General features: G+C 44.2%; 3 protein-coding genes across 3 annotated transcripts in view; 2 read left to right on the forward strand and 1 right to left on the reverse strand.

Moving 5' to 3' along the window:
- Positions 1 to 4,421, forward strand: part of adam22 (ADAM metallopeptidase domain 22) — a 57,415-nt gene extending 52,994 nt beyond the window's left edge. The window contains exons 30-31 of the mRNA XM_041941548.1: positions 3,485 to 3,608; positions 4,266 to 4,421. Of these exons, the coding sequence (XP_041797482.1) occupies positions 3,485 to 3,608; positions 4,266 to 4,286 (145 nt within the window). The 3' untranslated portion in view covers positions 4,287 to 4,421. The remainder of the gene's footprint in view (positions 1 to 3,484; positions 3,609 to 4,265) is intronic.
- Positions 4,422 to 6,193: 1,772 nt separating this feature from the next.
- Positions 6,194 to 11,554, reverse strand: gtpbp10 (GTP-binding protein 10 (putative)). Its single transcript, XM_041942757.1, has 10 exons — positions 11,438 to 11,554; positions 10,484 to 10,677; positions 10,267 to 10,358; positions 9,879 to 10,023; positions 9,707 to 9,780; positions 9,543 to 9,595; positions 9,333 to 9,440; positions 9,148 to 9,225; positions 8,914 to 9,037; positions 6,194 to 8,090 (listed from the first exon to the last, which is right to left on the reverse strand). The coding sequence occupies exons 1-10, from the start codon at positions 11,468 to 11,470 to the stop codon at positions 7,885 to 7,887; spliced, it is 1,107 nt and encodes a 368-aa protein (XP_041798691.1). The 5' UTR covers positions 11,471 to 11,554; the 3' UTR covers positions 6,194 to 7,884.
- Positions 11,555 to 13,249: 1,695 nt separating this feature from the next.
- On the forward strand, positions 13,250 to 18,889 carry osgin2 (oxidative stress induced growth inhibitor family member 2). The gene is made up of 6 exons (XM_041942193.1): positions 13,250 to 13,300; positions 16,073 to 16,165; positions 16,326 to 16,462; positions 16,548 to 16,739; positions 16,857 to 16,948; positions 17,037 to 18,889. Exons 2-6 carry the CDS (start codon positions 16,099 to 16,101, stop codon positions 18,217 to 18,219), a joined length of 1,671 nt encoding a protein of 556 aa, XP_041798127.1. The 5' UTR covers positions 13,250 to 13,300; positions 16,073 to 16,098; the 3' UTR covers positions 18,220 to 18,889.
- Positions 18,890 to 19,183: the final 294 nt, after the last annotated feature.

Below are 19,183 nucleotides of genomic sequence, written 5' to 3' on the forward strand. Positions count from 1 at the left end.
CTTTCTTTATCCTTTAAAGCTGAGGAAATGCTTCCCTCAAATTTAGTATCAGAGATAGAAGGAGGTGTGGAGAGTATGCTGCACAGGGCCTCACAAGCCAGTCACGTCACAAGAGGGCGAGACCACGATGCCTGTTGCAGTGTGAGCTCTCAGCTCTTGTCCGGCTTGTGAAGTCTTTTAAACTTTACTCACCGCCTACCTGAGAACAAATAAATAATCATTTGCATACATGCCTGTCGACTGTGAATGAACGATGTGCATCGGCTGCCGCCCAGCCTGCCGTGTTGGTTTGTTTGTGGTTCTGAGGGTCTTGGCGTATGAAATAGTCAGCAGCGCACCTCTTCTCGTCACAAGCATGAGACTGACTGAGCGGCGAGAAGCTAACTGCTTGGAATGACGTGACATGTAACCAATATGCAACTGAGCCTGTGACACGCGACACAGTTGTTTGTGATTTTCATGGTGCCGTTTTCATCTGAAACCTCACACAGGTCTGTCTGCCATCTTCTCACCATTTTCTCAATTGCATCTTGGTGTTTGTTCAGGATATCGTTGCTCTGCTCTGCTTTCCTAAAATATTTCCTCTTCCTCTCTCCCCTCCCCAACACTTGCTTATTTCTGGAGATTTTTATCCTTTTTAAATTTACTTTCCTTCCTTCCTTTTCTCTCTTCTCCCCTCCCCCCTGTGTTGTGTCTATCACTCCCTTCCTCCCCTTCCCACAGGTATTTAACCCCTCGCTTCAAAACAGAGTTTTATGATGTAACTAAATGGGTAGAAGATGTGAATAGAAACACTCAAGGACCTTACCTTAGGTATTACCTCAGACCATGTCCTGTACCCCACACGCTTGTCTAAAAACCCCCTCACTTTTGGTTTGATTTGTGGCTTGGTCAAGGAAAGTAACATTTAACTCCAATCTGGTCTTTTTCTGTGGACGTTTAAATGTAAAATTTTTAGAGAAAGTGTCATCGACAGCTGGCATGTTGCAACTTGGAGTTCCTAAAAGGGGTTAGTGCTGTGCATTAGAAATAGCTCAAAGGTTTTTCTGCTTTACAGTAACATATATCCCATTTTATGTCGTTCTTCCTTTTAGTTTGAGTGAAGACTAATTTCTTTTTGATCAGCTGCACTTTTTCTTTTCAGCAAACCATTCTGCTGTATTGACAATGGTTCTTACTGCCTGTGCTAGCCTTACAGTTATAATACAGTCATGCTCTTCCTAATTTCTCCTTATTCCCTTCTTTGCTTCTCCCCCTCAGTCTCTTGTTGCCTCTGCATGTTGTGTGTTGTTCTGTCAGTGAGTGTCTGTGTGTCGGCCCCGCCTCGCTCCCAGTGACCTCACATCACGTCAGCGTGATGTCGCTGCCGAGCCAAACGTTTTGGCCGCCGCGCTGACATCATCGCTGCGCTGCTGTGACGAACTGTAAGCCACCGCTCCGACCGTGTCCAGAGGTCTTTAGATAATCACAAGCGCCAGCGGCAAGGTTTCCTCGACAACAACCAGGAAGCTCGTGGGCTCCATAGAGCGCCGGCCCCATGTCAACACCCCTACTGTTCACTTCACTTCTACGAGCTAGACGTCACCAAACAGCAAGTTGTGATCTATAGACCTTCCCTGTGTCCAGGGGCACATTCCTGCTCCTACTGGAGGATAGAAACAGTCCAGAAGAATGGTGGGATGTGGAGGTTTCTGGGAGCCCTGGTTCCAGAGATAAAACTACTTTTTCTCACTGACAGTTTTAGGTGATTGACTTAAATCAGCAAAAAAATGCTCCTGATTGAAATGTCTGTGTAGGAAAGTGGCAGCTGCTTAGAAAACTGGATGTAAAAAAAGGTACATGACAGGACTGGGTACAAACCACTGTACATGACTACTGCACTAAGTAAACAATCTTAAAATGCTGTTGCTAATGGCACCAGTTATAATAGCGTTTGACTCTTGTAGAACATGCCATTATAATATATTGAGTTTTTTTATGATGGCAGTGTTGAGATATACAGGAAACATGGGGGATTTTCTTATCTGAAAGGAGGAGCTGAGGGTGGAGGGCGTTGTCTGTTGGAAAGATAGTGCAGCCCTTAGAGGCACATTTGTGATCTTGGGCTACATAAGAAAAACACATCTTCTCTTCTCGGCTCATACAAGAGGTACTGCAGTCCTGAGAGACGTTAACATGCTAATCCAATAACAAGCTTCTAGTGAAGATGCTAACGTGCTGAAGCTGTACTGATGATGGCGCTAGAACAGTTAAGGGTTCACTACGGGTATTGCAGTTCATCTTGAGGTGCACATGAATGTTTGTACCACACGACATGGCAATCCATCCAATAATGATCTGACTCGAACCACCAAACTCAACCCCATGTCAGCGCAGGAGGAAAAATCAGCCAATCACCAAAGTCAGTAGGATTCATCCTCTGGGGACAATGAATGTCTATAAATTAATTAATCATAGCTTGTAATTCTTCTTCTAAAAATTTTGTTTCACCTTAATTTATCCAGTATATGTTGAGATATTTTAGCCTGGACCGTTTTATTTCTTAGATAAGGATAGCCAAAACATTTTAGTGTGAATCACTTAATTATTCTCAAGTAATATTCAAGTATTTAGCTGAACTGAAAATAAATGTTAATATGGGGATTCACTGTGAAAAAAGAACAACAAAACTTCTGGAACCAGTGGTCCACCCGCCTTCCCACAGCCTCCATTACTTGACCATTCCCGGGTTTCCGATCACCACGCAGCAGTGGTGGAAACATGCTGTTGTACATGGGGTTGGCCTTCTGTGGCCGTTCCACTAGACAGAACCTCAGTCTGTTGTTCTCACCCAGCTCCGGTCTGGTCTGCCGTCCCAGTCACCTCATCATACTCACTGCTCCCAGCATTCCTCTTTTAACACACACACACACACACACACACACACACACACACATCAGCTTTTCAAGGCTACACACCGGCTCATCTGACAGCAGAAGTTACCTTTAGCAGCATGTTTTTTTGTTCTTTTTTTTTTTAACCAGTTGTTAAAGGTGAATTTCTGCAAGTTCTGGTGTGTGTGTCGGTGCGCGATGATGAAAAAGTAATGCTGTGGCAGGGTGAAGCATGTGAGTTGCAGGAAACTATGACTATGTCCACACCGCTGCTGGGAACTGTGTACTGCTGTGTGCAGAGGTTGCCCCTAAAAGCTGAGCTACAGCCACACTCTTTTTTTTTTTAAACCAGATTTCATGATCTGCCCGTCTCTGCGCTTTTTGTGAACAGCAGTAAGAGCTTTTAAGATCAACCTCTCCCTGTAGGAAGGTGAAAACCGAATAATTAGAGCAGCTCGAGGAGGATGTTGCCCAAAGTCACAGATCTAACATTAGCTCAACTTCCTGAATCTCACCTCATTTATCCATCTGTGTCTTTGGCCAACTTAATCCTAAACCGACCAAAACATAAGAGCCAGTATTTTAATCATGTCACTTCCTCTTTTCCTCAGGACGCTATCCCCTGCCAAGTCACCCACTTCCTCTACAGGATCTATTGCATCCAGCAGGAGATACCCGTACCCCATGCCCCCTCTCCCAGATGACCAGAGGAAAGCTAACAGGCAGAGCGCCAGGGCAAGTATCAATCAGGAACACATTACGTCATTGAACACTGATTTGACCAGCTGCAGCATCGATTTTGGAAAAGGATGTGTCTGAATCTGAACTGGGATCTGTAGCATGAGCTGGTTGCTGACAGAAATGTCAGTTCTCTGCCTGTGCTTTATTTAGCGGCAGGATCGGACTGCGTGCATATTTGTGCCTTTTGACGTGGTCACTGTGTCAGATGAGGCAATTCTAGAGTCATGAATGGCTGCAATGATTTGGCCAAGAGACAAGGCGGATTAGACACTGGACCCCAACCAATCATAGCTTGCATTTTTGTCATGACTTGCGTGACGCCCATTTGCAGATGCCTGGGATCGACTGATGGCACCAAGAGTGAGGGTTTACATTTTATGAATGAAAGTGTACTCTGCAGTGGAGGTGGGCTCTGGAGGGTCTGTTTCTTTTGAGTGTGTGGGTACTGAAGCATTGCTAATGAGGATCATGATTTAAAAGATAAGACTGGTGTTATTTTGTCTTTTTTGATAATACCATCACAAAAAGAAGACCAGCCTAAGCGCAAAGACAAAACCAAATATCACAAATGTTAAAATGTATTTTCTTTCATCTTCTCTTCCCTCATCCTTTTCTCTTTTCTGTGCTTTTCCCTTCTCTTCGTCTCCTCAGCTGTGGGAGACTTCAATATAACAGCTGCATTCCCCATTCAACAAAGGACCTTAAGGAACTACACTTGTCTCTCCTTTTGAATGAAAACCACAAAAATGAAAACAAAATTGACTCAACGTGATTAAAGAGGAAGAAAGAGAGAGAGAGAGAGAGAGAGCGCCCCCCCACTGGAGTGTGAACAGGCAAAAGGTGTGTGTGAGTAAGTGTGTACAAGCATCTCCAAGGCTGTCATTCAGTGGATCTCTACAAGACGACGCGGAGTGCCGGCGGAGAAACCAGCTCCACGTCCACTCCAGACCAGCTGGAGCTCAGACTGAGCTGTTCCCGTCTGCTCAGGCCTCACCTACGAGACCGGAAACCCCACCACTCCAACCCCTCACCCCCCCACCTCAAACCTCGACACGTCCTCCCCAGCTCTCGCCGCACTCACTTGAACGCCACCGTCCCCTTGAGTTGTTTGGAGCTCCTCTCTGACGAGGAGCGGCGGAGCCAGGAGCGGGTCATCGCATCCATCGCACTACTGCATCGCCGGACTTGTTGGACCATTTTTTTGACGCACGTGAATCACTGTAGAAACTTTCCAACACTGTATGCATGCGATAACCCTGATTATCAGCAACCTCCTCCTACCGAGAAGACAAGAAGAACAGCCGTCTGAGCTGGAAAGAACGCATGCGAGGGGGCGGTGATCTTCTACCTTCTGTAAGGCTTAGACGCTTTCTCTCTACTATAGGTAACCCACATTGTATCACCAGTTATAGCCCGTGACCCATGACGTGGACCCAGCCCAACCCCTCCCTGCCCCTCCTGCCCTCAGTCTGTTTGTGCGTGTGTAAATATGTAGAGTAAAATACACACAGAGTATGTTCCTGCTTTTATTTTGAAAGACCATTTTTACTTCTCTCCTCTTCCTGTCGTGTTGTGTAGTAGACAGAAGCGGATTTCTGTAGATAAGTGTAGAAACGACCCCACCCTCGTTCTTCTGTTTGAGTTTCTATTTTTCGTCCTCTTTTATTTTTTTCCCCTCCTCGACTTTTTCCAGTGTGACTGTGACCTATATAGCTTTCTCCATCCACAGCAGAATGTAAAAATGTTTTTTTTATATATTATCTTGGCACTGGTTTCATCCATCTCTGGGAGAAATACACAGACATCCAGTCACAGCTGAAGAAGTATTGATAAACAGGTTGATTGCAGCACATTAAGAATGTTGCTCAAGCGGCTCTTGATGAGTATTATTTAAGTAGTTTTGTGTGCCATCCTCGAGTGAAATGAATGGGCTGTGTTTGGTGTAGTTATAGACCACTTTTCACTCATGTGGAAATTTCCCATTGATAATATTAATAAGTATTTAGTTTCCACTGATTCTACATTTGGATGTTTGAGGGATGAAGTCACTCAGATGAACGTGAGAATAAGAGTCAATACCGCGAGCGTGGCTGATGTCCTAATTGGGCGAGAATGTGGAAACTGTGATTTGAAATGTGCATTTTGGATTTAGCTGTGATGATTGAGATATTTAGCCTTGTAAATGATTAACTATGCTGTACAGTGCTTGCTGTTTGAGCTTGTGAAGACCAACAGCATGACAGTTCTTTATCAAATTATTTCTCTGGTAGGCTGTTTGAGACCATAACAGGAAACGAGCATGTCGCTGAAAGACTTTTTCCTCATCATTGCCCATTTGCTGTTGTCTAAATGGGTTCGTGTAGCACAGACTACACTGTTTGTCAGCACCGTCAGGACAGCTCATGGCAGGAAGTCACAGGGTTTGGAAATGAGTGAGAATGCTTTGACTGATGCCAGTGTAGCTGTTTAAGGTGGATTTTTTTGGAAACTAATCCCGTCTCAATCCCCCAGAAACAAAATCTTTGTACAGTTACAACTCATTTCTCTACCTTGTGTAGAAATTGTTGTCCTGTTTGTCATTTTACTGTTTTTGTTCCAGTGTGGGCACTCATTTGTAATTCATGTATGCATTAGGACTGTATAGGTAAGATGATCTTCACACTATTGGACTAATATTGCTACTAGTATCTTTTTTATTAAGTACCTTTGTAATGTTCACTTTTTTCTCAGCATTATGTACAGCAACAATTCAAACAGTAATTAAGTGCATTATTGTAATTATGTGTGTTGATGAGTTTGAATGGAGACATGTTGAGTTTTTTTTAAACACATTTGTCCCGGGGGCCAATAGAAGTGGTCGATTCTCTGGCATGTGCTAATTTGTATCATATAAGGTTTTGGACACACATAATGTTGTACATGAGATCTGTATGGGCTCATGATTTGCCTTCGACCAGTGCTTTCTTCTTCCCCCTGGTCTTCTTCTTAAAAGTATTGATCAGTGTCTAGCGGCCCGGTCATCTTCCCGGGCTACCCGCGGCTGTGGAGAGCACTGTCTCAAAGCTTTTGAGAAATATTTTTAACATCATAATACTGTGCAACAGCAAGACATTTGTTCTGCACACTGCACTGTGCGACGTCCTGAGGACTCTCCGCTAAGGATGGGACCATGCAGGCTGCAGTCATTTCTGTGATTGTACACAGCTGTCAATCTCTCAAACATATCTGCTGTATCCTCCTGCGCACACGGTTGGACTGACAGATCCTAACAGATGAGCTGTCCGTCTCTGTCTGGCCAGAGACTTGAATGTATTCATGTACTGGAGCATGCCAACCACCCAGTTCTCAAACGTGTGGTCCCATCCTGCCAGACACATCAGCACTCTGCTGCAGGAGACTTGAAAACCCCGTATGTACAAGTTCAAATCTAAATACTGCTGTTGCTGTCTTTTTTTTTTTTTTTTTTTTTTGCCTGTATGCTGTACAGACTGATGATGCAAAAATCAATCCCCATATTTTTTTTCCCTCTTACTCATTCAGTATTGTAATATATTTAATATAAAATAAAACTTTCATCAACACATCTGTCTATGCTGACATTTCTAATAACCTGAAACATGAAACACAACAGGTATACTGGAACTGCTTCATATTACAATATAGTACTTGAGATGCATGGATCAAATATTTAGCAGAGCTGGTATCAGCCAGACACGAACTGAAATTAAGTGTTTTCACAATCAGTTACATTCATTCAGTCACAACAGGCTGATATGTTGTGACTCAGCGTCTGGGAAGATCAAGTGGATCAGTGCATCCCTCCCAACACGCAGCAATAAAGAAATAAATGCAGTCTTAATCTTCATGAGCGACCAAATGAAATAGAAAAGAACTGGTTGGTGCAAATTCACGTTTTTGCGTTATCTTGATTTCACAGAGATAAATCCATCCAGTGTTCAAAAGGTTTTCTTCTGTCTTTTTACAGCATGTAATTTCTGCATCTTAGATTTTGAGCCTCCGACCAAACAAGTACCTATTCAGAGCAGGTTTCAACTCGAGCTGAAGTCGTGAAGCCTCGTAACACTGGATGTTTTGGCTGTGGCGATCCTCCGTAACTCCAGGTCTGCACCGACACCACATAGCTTTACGGGGGTTTCCTCAGTGGATGATGTTTTTCTGCCATTTGAGTTCAACTAGTTTGACAGACAGAATGAGATGTCGCCGTACACCGTAGGTTCCACTGAAATGTGTGACATGTTGTCTGTGTCTGTCACAACTGCTGCTGCTTCCTCAGTGCCTGCAGTCTTTCTTGATGGAGGTCTTTAGTTTCCATTTCTGCATCTTCATCAAGCGATTCTCGGATGCAGCTTTTCAAACGGTCGATGCCAAACCCAGTGGAGGCAGAGACGGGAACCACGTGTCTGAAGGCCATGTAGTTTTTTGGTATCATGTCAGCAGGCAACACATCACAGAACTCTGCAGGGAGGACAAAAAACCAACCATCAATGTTGAAACGTTAACAAAACAAAAGGCCAGCATGTGTTATTGTCCTGTTAACATGCTACTGGCAACACAAATGGTTGTGGTTCTTTATATGTATGCTGTACCTTTTTCTGTTATTCACATATGTAAATGTTTTATTGCTGCCATTTAAAGCAGCCAGATGAATATGAAATTCAATGTTTTTTCTTTGCAGAGAGCTCCTGAATAATGTATGACTTTAAACCGTCAAACAGGAGGCAAACTGTCAGCATTTTGTACTTCTTCTTTCTTTTTTTAAACATTGTTCTTGGATTTACTGATGTCTCAGCCCAGAGCCTGGTGGCCCCACCACTAGTGTTGTGGGCCAAATTCAATGAAATCTCTAAGCAAATTGTGCTGCCCATAGTTGTGGTCACAGCAGATGACCATCATCATCATCAGACATCCAGACTGCAGCTCATTATAGACGTGTTGTTGTACATGATGACATAGGACTTTTGTGCTGCATTCAACATGGAGGTGATTACCATTTTTACATTTGCATGATGTTTTGAGCTGAAATTTTTATAATAGTAGGCTTAAATTCTGCTTTTGGATTTACTGTTGATATCCATTCTCCCCTCCTTAATATGACAATTTACTTCTAATTTAAATCATTAGAGAAGTAATATTGAGAAACCTGCTTAAATGCAGAGCTAAGTTACAAGAGGCCAACCGTTTTCAAATACGCAATTTCACTTCCATGAATATTTCAACTGAATTTGAAAATTACAAAAGCTAATGAATGAAATAGAGAAAAGAAATACATCAAATTTACCATCTGGGTTTTGCAGTTGCTCCATCAGCTCTGCTAGCTTGTCCTCAGCGTCAGGCAGGTCCATCTTATTCACCACCAGTAAAGCTGGCTTTGATACAAGCTCCTCTTTGTACAACTCCAACTCCTTGAGGCCACAGTGAGAGGAGGAGGAGGAGGGTGATAAAGATAGAGAAGGTAAAGTCAAAGAGACGAATGGTAAGAAGAACAACAAGCCCTTCATAATATCAGTCTCACCTTGGTGAGAAGCTGAACAGCGTCAAAGGCCGACCTAAATGGTGTTTTACTTGCCAGCTGGAAGCCGCAAACGTCCACCTGCAGCCAGACGAATTAAACTCCATCATCATCACAGACAAGTTTCAGCTGGTTATTGTGACCACATTCAAACATGTACATAGGCATCCGCAACTTCCACTACATACCACAAACAGCAGCTGCTTTGTCCTCTCCACATGTTTTAGGAACTTGTGACCCATTCCTTTGTTTATGTGAGCTCCCTCAATCAGGCCTGGCAGATCAGCGACAGAAATCTACCAAAAATGAAAAATAAAAAAAAAAATGATAAGAACACCTCCAGTCAATGAGGGAAACCACTAAACAAAAGCATTTCAATGGATTCTTAAAAAACAAACCTGCTTGTAATCTTTGTACATCAGTTTGCCAATCTCCGGCTTCAAAGTTGTGACTGAAATAGGACAAAGAAAAACAAGCTCACAGCATATTGACTGGAGGAATTATTCAACTCAGACAAAAGTAAAAATCCACAAATGTTTGTGGTCACTATTTGTGTACTCACAAGCGTAGCTGGCAATCTCAGGTGTGGCATTGGACATGGCTGTCAGGAGGGAGGACTTTCCTGCATTTGGGAAGCTGATGGTGAATCAACACAAGAAAAATCAGATATTTAGAGAAATATTTGATTCTCGGCTGATATAAATCAACATGTTCCTGTGTGTTTCTGCTCTCACCCGACAAGGCCCATGTCAGCGATGAGCTTTAGGTCCAGCCTTACATGTTTGGCCTGGCCCTTACTGGGTTTGAAGTCAGAGTACAAGGAGCCTCCAGATCCTCCTTTAGCCACCATCAGACGATCATTCTCAGTATTCAGGTCACCTTGGAGGGAGAATGGTTGAAACAAACTGTGAGGTCAAGTTTTTACTGTAACATCAGTTAGCTATTCCACTCCCATATGATTACTGATTACCCGTAACCATACAACCTCACATCCATCTTTTACTTATATTCCAAATGAAACCTCTGTGTTGACTTTGTGTTGACACGGATAAAGTGTGATAACATTGTATCACTGACTGCTGACCATGCGCTGTACAAGAAATAAAGAAAGAAATAATATACCAAGAATTTTTCCATCATCTGTGGTGACTGTAATACCAACAGGAACCAAGACCTCCTTGTCCTCCCCACTCTCTCCTTTCAGTGCTCGGACACTGTTGACAAATGAAGTTCACACACATCTTTAACAAACATAAATCCACTGATATCGGTGCTGGTGGACAGATATTCTGTGTTGGCATTTGAAAGCAAACTTAAGGTTGCATTTGTGTGAACAAACCTGCTGTTGGCTCCTGTTCCACCCACAAAACGTTTTTGGGGGTACTTGTCCTTGATCTTCTTTAAGGTCATGTTCTTTGTAGCCACCACCCAAACATTTCCCCCATTCCCTCCTTGTCCCCCAAATCGGGGTAAACCCATACCCCCACTGCCTCCACGGACGTACAGGCGGAGGTTATCCACAAAGTTTCCATACTGCAGGAGGCAGGAAAGACATGTTACAGTGATGACACTTAAAATGCCTCCATAACTAATAATGCCCAACTGGGGGCACGACATTTTCTAAACAGGGCAGGCAATGTGTAGAATCCCACTGCTTTCACTGAAAAGGGTAAACAAGCCAACAGCCAAAGACAACCGGTTGGCCTATAGCGAGTAACCTAAACTAATGGTAAAAACAATGTTGAAGTTTCACAAACAACATTTGGCAGTAATCGCAATCTTTATAAGGTTCGTGAGGGCTAAAGCCACACAACTACAACTCAGTGGGGATACATGATGTATTGAACAGAGCCTGCAAGGTGCTCGATGAGGATCTCAAGCACAACTATCATAGCTAGTAGACCTTAGGTTAGGATCGCTACTTCTACGTCCAAGGCCAAGAATGAGTTTTCATGCTTTAAAAACAAAGTATAACCTTGTTGTCAATGCAGTTACGGTTAGGGTTATTCACACATTCACTATCACTTAAAGCTGTAAACACATCGTTAAACTAACGCGCAGTTATTCAACATTAACACGAGTTCGGTATTAAACTGTTCAGTCGCAGGTGGTTAGTATCGTATTAACATTATATATTAATGAAAGAGATCGCAGAATTTGTCAAGGTTGATGTTTTGACATAGTTAGCAAGAGCCTGTCACAGAGCTAGCTAGCAGTTAGCTTGCCAGCCAATGTCATCATTGGAAATATTTAGATTATATTACATTAAGATTGGGTCTGTTCCAGTACTGACCTTCCGGAAGCAGATTCTACTGAACTGGACCATCTTCGGTGGCTTTTATTGCCACTTTTTGTGTTGTTTTCTGAGCTAGCGGCTAGTTTCCATGTGTTTGTATTGAGGGACCGGAAGCACTGGTGTCTCCCAGCTCATTGGATCTTGAAATGAAGAGGCGGGACTCCGCAGGGCTGAGTGACAGCTGCGTGCATCCTAGTGACTCATCACACATGCTGGTTGTGAGCATAACACTTTTTTATGGGCTAATAAACAAACAATAAGAGCAATACATCAATACATGAGGCTGTAGCTCCTACACAACGATAGTTCCTGAATACTTATGATGATGAATCCCGAGATAAACGGCTCATTATAGGCTTTGGCTTGTGCATGTCAGCTGCATGTCAGCATCTATCAGAATGAGCTATCCACCACCGGAAAGTGCATAAAATTGAACAACTATTGCCAAATTTGAAGTATCAAGATGGACTAAAGAAAGATATATCTGTCAAGTGGAAAACATATCAAAATTACTTTGTGCTTTCCTCCCTTTAGAGTCCAGTTGTACTGATGAACATTGTTAATATGGGGCTACACATGCTGAAAACATGCAAAGCACTTTAAAATGAATGTAACATTTAAAATAGGTTCAAGTTAGCCTACATTTTGAGTACAGCAACTGAGCAGTGCAGCCACTGCTCAGTTGCTGTGCAGCCTATTCCAAGCTCATTAGCACTTATTATAACAGACCTTTCACATCTTTGGACAGATTTTCGTGCTTTCTACTCACCTCTGACTCTTAGCATTGGTGAATGTGAACATTTTCTCTTCAGTCACTCTTTTGCCTCATTATTACCTGGTTGACGTGGCAGCTGTGAGGGCAAACCCACATTATGGGTGCCATGATGTGGCAGTTATCTACAAATGAACCATTTGATCATTATGTCTTAAAGTTTAGAAATGACACAAATACGACCACTGACAAGCACAAGAAACTACACTGACAATATATTGGATTGCATTATACTGTAAAATATGCAAACATTTTCTGTTCAAGACAAAGCAGCACAGTGTATTTCTTACAATTTTTAGAGTATTGGAAAATCATTATTCCAACACATCGGTCCAGAGAGAGCTGGGTCAACAACTACTTAGCAAATTGCCTCAAAATGGTGTGGATATTCATTGTCCTCATAGGATCTCTCACCTGACCTGTGATCAAAAAGATTCTCCTTCATCAATGCTGCAGCCTATTGCATGAAAAGGTAGCGCCACCATCAGGCCAAATATTCCACTTGTTCAAAGGAAATCTATGAGCTTTGCATGTATGCTCTCCAGAGGATGGACCCTCTCCTCTCTGCCATCTCTCTACTCACAGGACACATTTCAGCTTTAACCTCGCTACCAGAGGTTTCTGAGAAGACCACAATACTTCTGTTCATACTGTATAGAACTCACATCCCACATCCTGTGATGTAAAACATATCACATCACATAGCACATATAGGAGCTCATAGGTCTTTATTTGTTTGTCCAGAAACCACAGCGGACAGCACTGGGCTGTCCTGAGCATGACTTAGATCTGAGAGATGCGTTTGTTAAAAATAAAACTCTGGGTCACTCGATGCCCACTCAGTGCGCAGCAGAGCTGTGAGGATGCTGATCTGATCATCCGGCTCTCTTCCTTCCCTGTGAACGCCCGCCGGTGCAGAGATGCGCATGTGACGACAAAAGCAAACGCAGGACACACAGAGACACACAGACACACCCCCCCACACACACACTTCCATCTAGACACTGAGAAGACCGACCCCTCAGACGACATTCACAGGCTGATCAGACCTGAATAAACCAGGTCTGCGCGGATTTAACCGCACGGAGGTAAGTGCGTGCGTGCGCGCGTGTGATGACGTTAGAGAGGCTGGCTTATTATCTCATGCAAGACCCCGGACAGTTGCATAGGTCCTCCCACCGGCGTCTGCCTATTTATACGGTTAGAAACGCTGCCGTGGGTCGTGATAACAGGACGCGACTGGGATACGGAGACACATCATAACGCGGTAAGAGATCCTGTTCTTGGCTCTCGAGTGTTGCGGATCACCGTTATTTTGTGTTTGACCTAAATTATGCAATGATGGTGACACAGCCGCTGTCGCATGTGCTCCTTGTGCCTTATTGGACGCAGGCTGCAAGGACCGCTGCTCATTCAGGAGTCAGGAGTGTCAGTGGGAGGTTTGAGCCTGCGGGTCCATGAGGATGATGAGGGGTAGCTGCTCCATCATCCTGTCGCGCCAGTGGCTTGTGCTGCAGCTGCGTCCACATATAAAAACACAATCCAGAGCTTTAAAGTTAACCTAATTTGGTAACCGACCCGCAGGCTGCTCTGTGCATATTCAGCACACGTTGCATAGATGAGGCTGTAGTTGTAGGCCTGTGAAAACCAAACGCACCTCTCAAACAGAGCCTAAGTGAGAAAATCTGAGGGATCCTGATTGAAGCGCAGACATCATTTCAAGCGTGGCTCCCGAGTTACCAAGGAAAAGGCTGATGGATTCAAAAAGCACGTTTTGTCGTTCTACTGATCGCACTGCGCATCGAAAGTTTTACATTAAGTGCCATTTGTTTTCCATGCATAGCCCACAATACTCAGTACACTGTGTTCTAGAAAAGTATGGTCCGTCCTCTACACACGGTGCAAAACGCGCACATGTCGGCGCATGAAAGGGCAGGTAGACAGTACAACGGGCCACAAATGAAGTCCACTAATAACAACAACGAAGTCAGTATTTATTCATTTTTTAAATGTATCATTTGAACCCCTTCATTGTTTTTTATCCTCTCGGGTAAAGCAGTTTGGATGATCGTCATTATTTTCTACTTTGGGGCTGAATGGAGTTTAATCAAATGTCACAGACACAGTAAATAAAGACAGACACAGACTTATGCTCGTTGTCCTCTGTGGATCAGGTGTAGTCAGCACATGATGCAACAACAGCACAGCACTGTCGTTGCATCATGTATTTACACCTGTCAAGGCTGATATATAAAAGCTGGGAGACTACGTTTGCATTTTTAGGGGACTGAATAGCAACCTAACCACCCTGACCAGACATTACATACTGCTCTTGGATTATATAATCTTATTCCATTTGCTGATCAAGATGTGAGCTGCATCTGAGAGTGCCAAAAAGACAGCAAGTGGACCTTAAAATTGAGATTGCTTTGTCATACATAACCTACTGTTTCCAAGGTCTAGAATGAACTTCTGTTCTGAACTACATAATTCTGTTTTGTCAGTGACAGGGAGATATTTTTGACCTGTCGTAACTTGACAAATAACACTATAATCTTGAGTTACATAAAGAAATTTTAAAATACACTTACAGTAAGGGAGTCATTTGGGTACACAGTGATCCAAAGGTGTGCAAAGTGAAAGTTCTAGCAACCCCCCACCCCCACCCCCTCCACTTTTATGACTGTAAACACTGTGGGGTTTTGTAAAATTGACCAGTGGCATGGAAATGCCAGTATCAGCGTGCCAACTGGGGGCACGACATTTTCTAAACAGGGCAGGCAATGTGTAGAATCCCACTGCTTTCACTGAAAAGGGTAAACAAGCCAACAGCCAAAGACAACCGGTTGGCCTACAGACACAGGTCAGACAGGGGAGGGAGGTAGAGAGCGCTGCCCGTGAAATGAGGCGGACTGTATTGGCAGAGGGGAGACATGGGAGTTTTAAGGGAAGTGAGCCAGAGTTTTTTGATGTAACAAAAAGGTGGTGTGGGCAGTGTTTTGGGCAATACGAAACTGGGGCAAGTGGGCACAGTTCGTTGTGGCGGGTAGGTAATGTTTTGGCGGGAGTGTCTGTGGTGGTGTTGGTGGTGGTGGTAGTGGGTTGCTGGTGGGTATGAGAGGAGGAGGAGCTCTGATGGTTTGGTCTGTCAGCATGCCAGGACCACATTCTCACCCTGCTGCTGTTGAAAGGGGCGGTAAAGACATAAACAGGCCCAGTGGGATTAGGGCCCACTCGGAGGAGTGATCAGGGGGGATTTGCTGCCCGGCGGGCACACAATGGCACTGTCGCGTAACACACAAACACACGCTACACATGCTCAACCGCAACGTTTCACAACAGACCCAAGCCTACATAAATCTGATTAGAACTCCCTTTTGTTTGGGAAGCGGCACCGGGGTTAACAGAGGCTAGCCTTGCCGCGGGCCATGTTTGATAGGACAGGGGGTGTGTGGACGTTGGCGGGACGGCAAAGAGAAAAGCTGGGGGCACGTTGTGTTGTGGCGGGGTGTTTCCACGTGTGTGAAGCCCCAGACAGACAGGGAGGGTCACGGCTGTGTGTGGAAGCACAATAACAGGATGAATAAAAGTTTTTTCCCCATTCAGTGTTTGTGTTTCTGAGTCAGCTGATGATGGTGGATGGAGACAGGGTCTAAGCTAACATGAGACAACAACAACATTGGCAGACACAAAGACAGCAAGCCTATTTCAACCTGTTCAAATAATTTGACCTAGAAACATTGAAGCAGTGGGGGCACAAAACACAAAGCGCCAATGGGCCTTTGCTTTTAGTTTTATATCAAATGGACGGCAACAGAAATGTTGGGAACTTTCTTCACATTTTTATCATTCCTCCTCAGTGCTGGCTCTGGCCCAGGCTGCAGCCATGCCTCTTCTGGAAGCGACCACTCTGCCACAAGAGCACCCACCCACTGTCCCCGTGGTCATCATAGGTAAGTGTTTTGCACGTAACCTCCTGACCTTCAACGGTTTCATATTGTCTACTCCAACTTGGCCCCAATTGTGCACACATTTCAAAATCTGAAAAGTATAATGTGGTGAGCTCCTCTGGGATGCTAATCCACCATTCCCCAAACCTCGGTCTGTCTTTAGGCAATGGGCCGTCAGGTATTTGTCTGTCCTACCTGCTGAGTGGATACAAGCCCTACCTAGATACGGCAACTGTCCACCCAAACCCAATACTCTACAGGAAACTGCAAGAGACCAAGCACCTACCCATCACTGAACAGGTACAAACATCTACAAATTCCTTGCACACGTAGGCATTGTCACAGTAACTCAAGTGTGTCATGAAAAGGTCTTATGTGCCTGCAGGATCTGGAATATCTGAGTGAAGGTCTCGAGGGGAGGTCAAGGAACCCAGTGGCTGTGCTTTTTGACACACTTCTGCACCCCAATGCTGACTTTGGCTACGAATTCCCCCCTGTTCTTCAGTGGAGCAGGGACAAGCAGCAACACATCCCACATCTGGTGCTGGGGAGGGCAACACCTGGAGGTGCTTGGCATGTAAGCTACAAGGTTCACTCTGCCACACCCTTGTAATGATCCATACTTCTAACAATCACTTTGTTTTTGTCTTTCTCTGACATTGCATTTTCCACTACCCTTGTCTTCTCTTTTCAGGCAATGGAAGGCTCCATGCTGACGATTAGTCTTGGCATTTGGATGGAGCTTCCTGGGGTTAACTACAGAGACTTGACTAATGGGAAACGCAGGTACTGCGAGAGGGCAGTAAGAACAGGGCTCAAGTCTCAGTTTAATTCTGTGCCACCTCTTTCCTCATCATCTCTCTCTTCTCTCTAGGGATGTAACCAGTGACAGAGCCACCCCAGAGGAGATCTCATGCTATTACCGTAACTATGTGAAGCTAAAGGGTCTCCAAAAGAATTTTGTAGACAACACATACGTGACCTCTGTCCAGAAACTCTACCGGGGACATGAGGGGGAAGGTCTGAAAAATGGGCACACTGATCAAGGAGATGGAGGGGTGGGAGATGGTGGGAATGAAGGCTTTGAGGGAAATGGAGTTGAGTGTCTAAACAATGGAGGAGGGGGGGCTCTTTGGGAAGTAAGGGGATACCAGCAGGTGCAGAACGACACTCATGTCCCCTTCTCTCTGTTTGCTGAGAATGTCGTTCTGGCCACTGGTGCGTCCGATTCACCAGTTCGATTAGGTGTAGAGGGGGAGGACCTACCGTTTGTATTCCACAGCATCTCAGACCTGGGTTTGGCCATAAGCCGGAGAAAGCTAGATATGAACTCTGATCCAGTTTTAATCGTAGGTGCTGGTTTAAGTGCTGCAGATGCAGTTCTGTGCGCTTGTAACAGCAACATTAGAGTGCTGCATGTTTTTCGTAAGACCGTAGACGACCCAGACCTCATCTTCAAACAGCTGCCCAAGACGCTGTACCCAGAGTACCACAAGGTCTACAACATGATGTGCTCTCAGACATACACAAATGTTGCTCCCTCCTCTGCTTCAAACAGACCCCAGGCAGTTAGTATTGCCTCTTCAGTATGTGCCAAGATGTGCCCAAAGCCCCAACTTGCCACCGGCACCATAGCTGGTAATGAGTGTGTCAGCCTGTTCCCTGACTACACCAGTTTCCCTGAACACTGCGTGGTGTCCTTCCAGTCTGACATGAAGTGTCTGCTGCAGGGGAACAACTCCCTCAAGGCATTCAAGATCTCCATGGCCTTAGTGCTGATTGGGACCAACCCCAACTTGTTTTTCTTGAAGGGGCAGGGCCAGTACCTGGGTCAGGATCCAACAAAACCCGTCTCCTGCAAGCAGAACCCCATTGACATCCACCCCTACACTTTTGAGTGTACCAAGGAGCCAGGTCTGTTTGCCATGGGCCCGCTGGTGGGAGACAACTTTGTTCGCTTTTTGAAGGGTGGTGCTTTAGGCATCGCCTCCTGTCTGCTGAAGAGACTCAAGAAGAAAGGGAAGCTCATCAGCAGTGGAGGGAATAACTTTATTTGAAAACATGATGGAGAGAAGAGCAGCACATGTTGTGTTGTAGGGCACAGATTTCAAGCGCTCTTGCCAACTGATGTAAATGGTGAAGGGGAAAACAAGTTTTAATATGTTTTAATCATTAATGCAGTATTTTCTCATCAAAGCTCCGGAATTTTTACAACTTTCTGAGACCAAAAAGACAGTGGATGTACACCAATTAGTTTCTAAAGAAACAAAAGACAGCTTTCCAGAGTTTTGTCTGACTTCATAAGAAGTCCCAAGAAGTCCAAGCTACTGTGTGCCAATGTTTTCTGGTCAATCTGTAACCTCACAACTGAATGGGACCTTATTTTCATCAGGGTTATTTATTCGTTCACCATGTGTCTTTCAATCCATTTTCTAACAACGTTTAGTTGCTGTAATTTTACACTTTCTTTATTTTCTTAGTCTTATTTTAGCCTAGCATTTAGTAGAGGGGAAGCTCAAAAGGAGAGGCCACTGCACTCAGTCTCCATGCAATTTACAGCTATAGTCATTTAAGTGATGGGCACTCGCAATCTTTATTCCCACTTACAAAGTTGCATTCATCTCAACCTGGAGTGGTGAGTGCTTGCAATAGTGGACGCACAAGATTAATCTCAGAACGTGACCCAGCAGGTTCATGGCGAAGCAGCTTTAGTGTTCCTGGTTATTCTGAGCCTACCATTTTTTTTTTTACTTTATCATTAAAGGATTCTTAGCTGCTATTGTAGGTAGTTGGAGCCATATACCTAAAAAAGTTATAAAAGTCTAACAAATCTCACCTGTTACTTTGGTTAAAGTGCTACTGAAAGGCTTTCTATGCAAATATCTTCACTTGCAGATCTGAATGTATTCTTGGAAAACCATTGCTAATTTTACCATTTGGATTTAAGTGTCCTGGCAAAAGAGATGATCATTAAAGGATCATGCTAGTGTTTTCATTTCCTTACAACATGAACATCTTCAG

This window comes from Chelmon rostratus, chromosome 8 (assembly GCF_017976325.1).
Source record: "Chelmon rostratus isolate fCheRos1 chromosome 8, fCheRos1.pri, whole genome shotgun sequence".
In the NCBI taxonomy this organism is placed as follows: domain Eukaryota; kingdom Metazoa; phylum Chordata; class Actinopteri; order Chaetodontiformes; family Chaetodontidae; genus Chelmon; species Chelmon rostratus.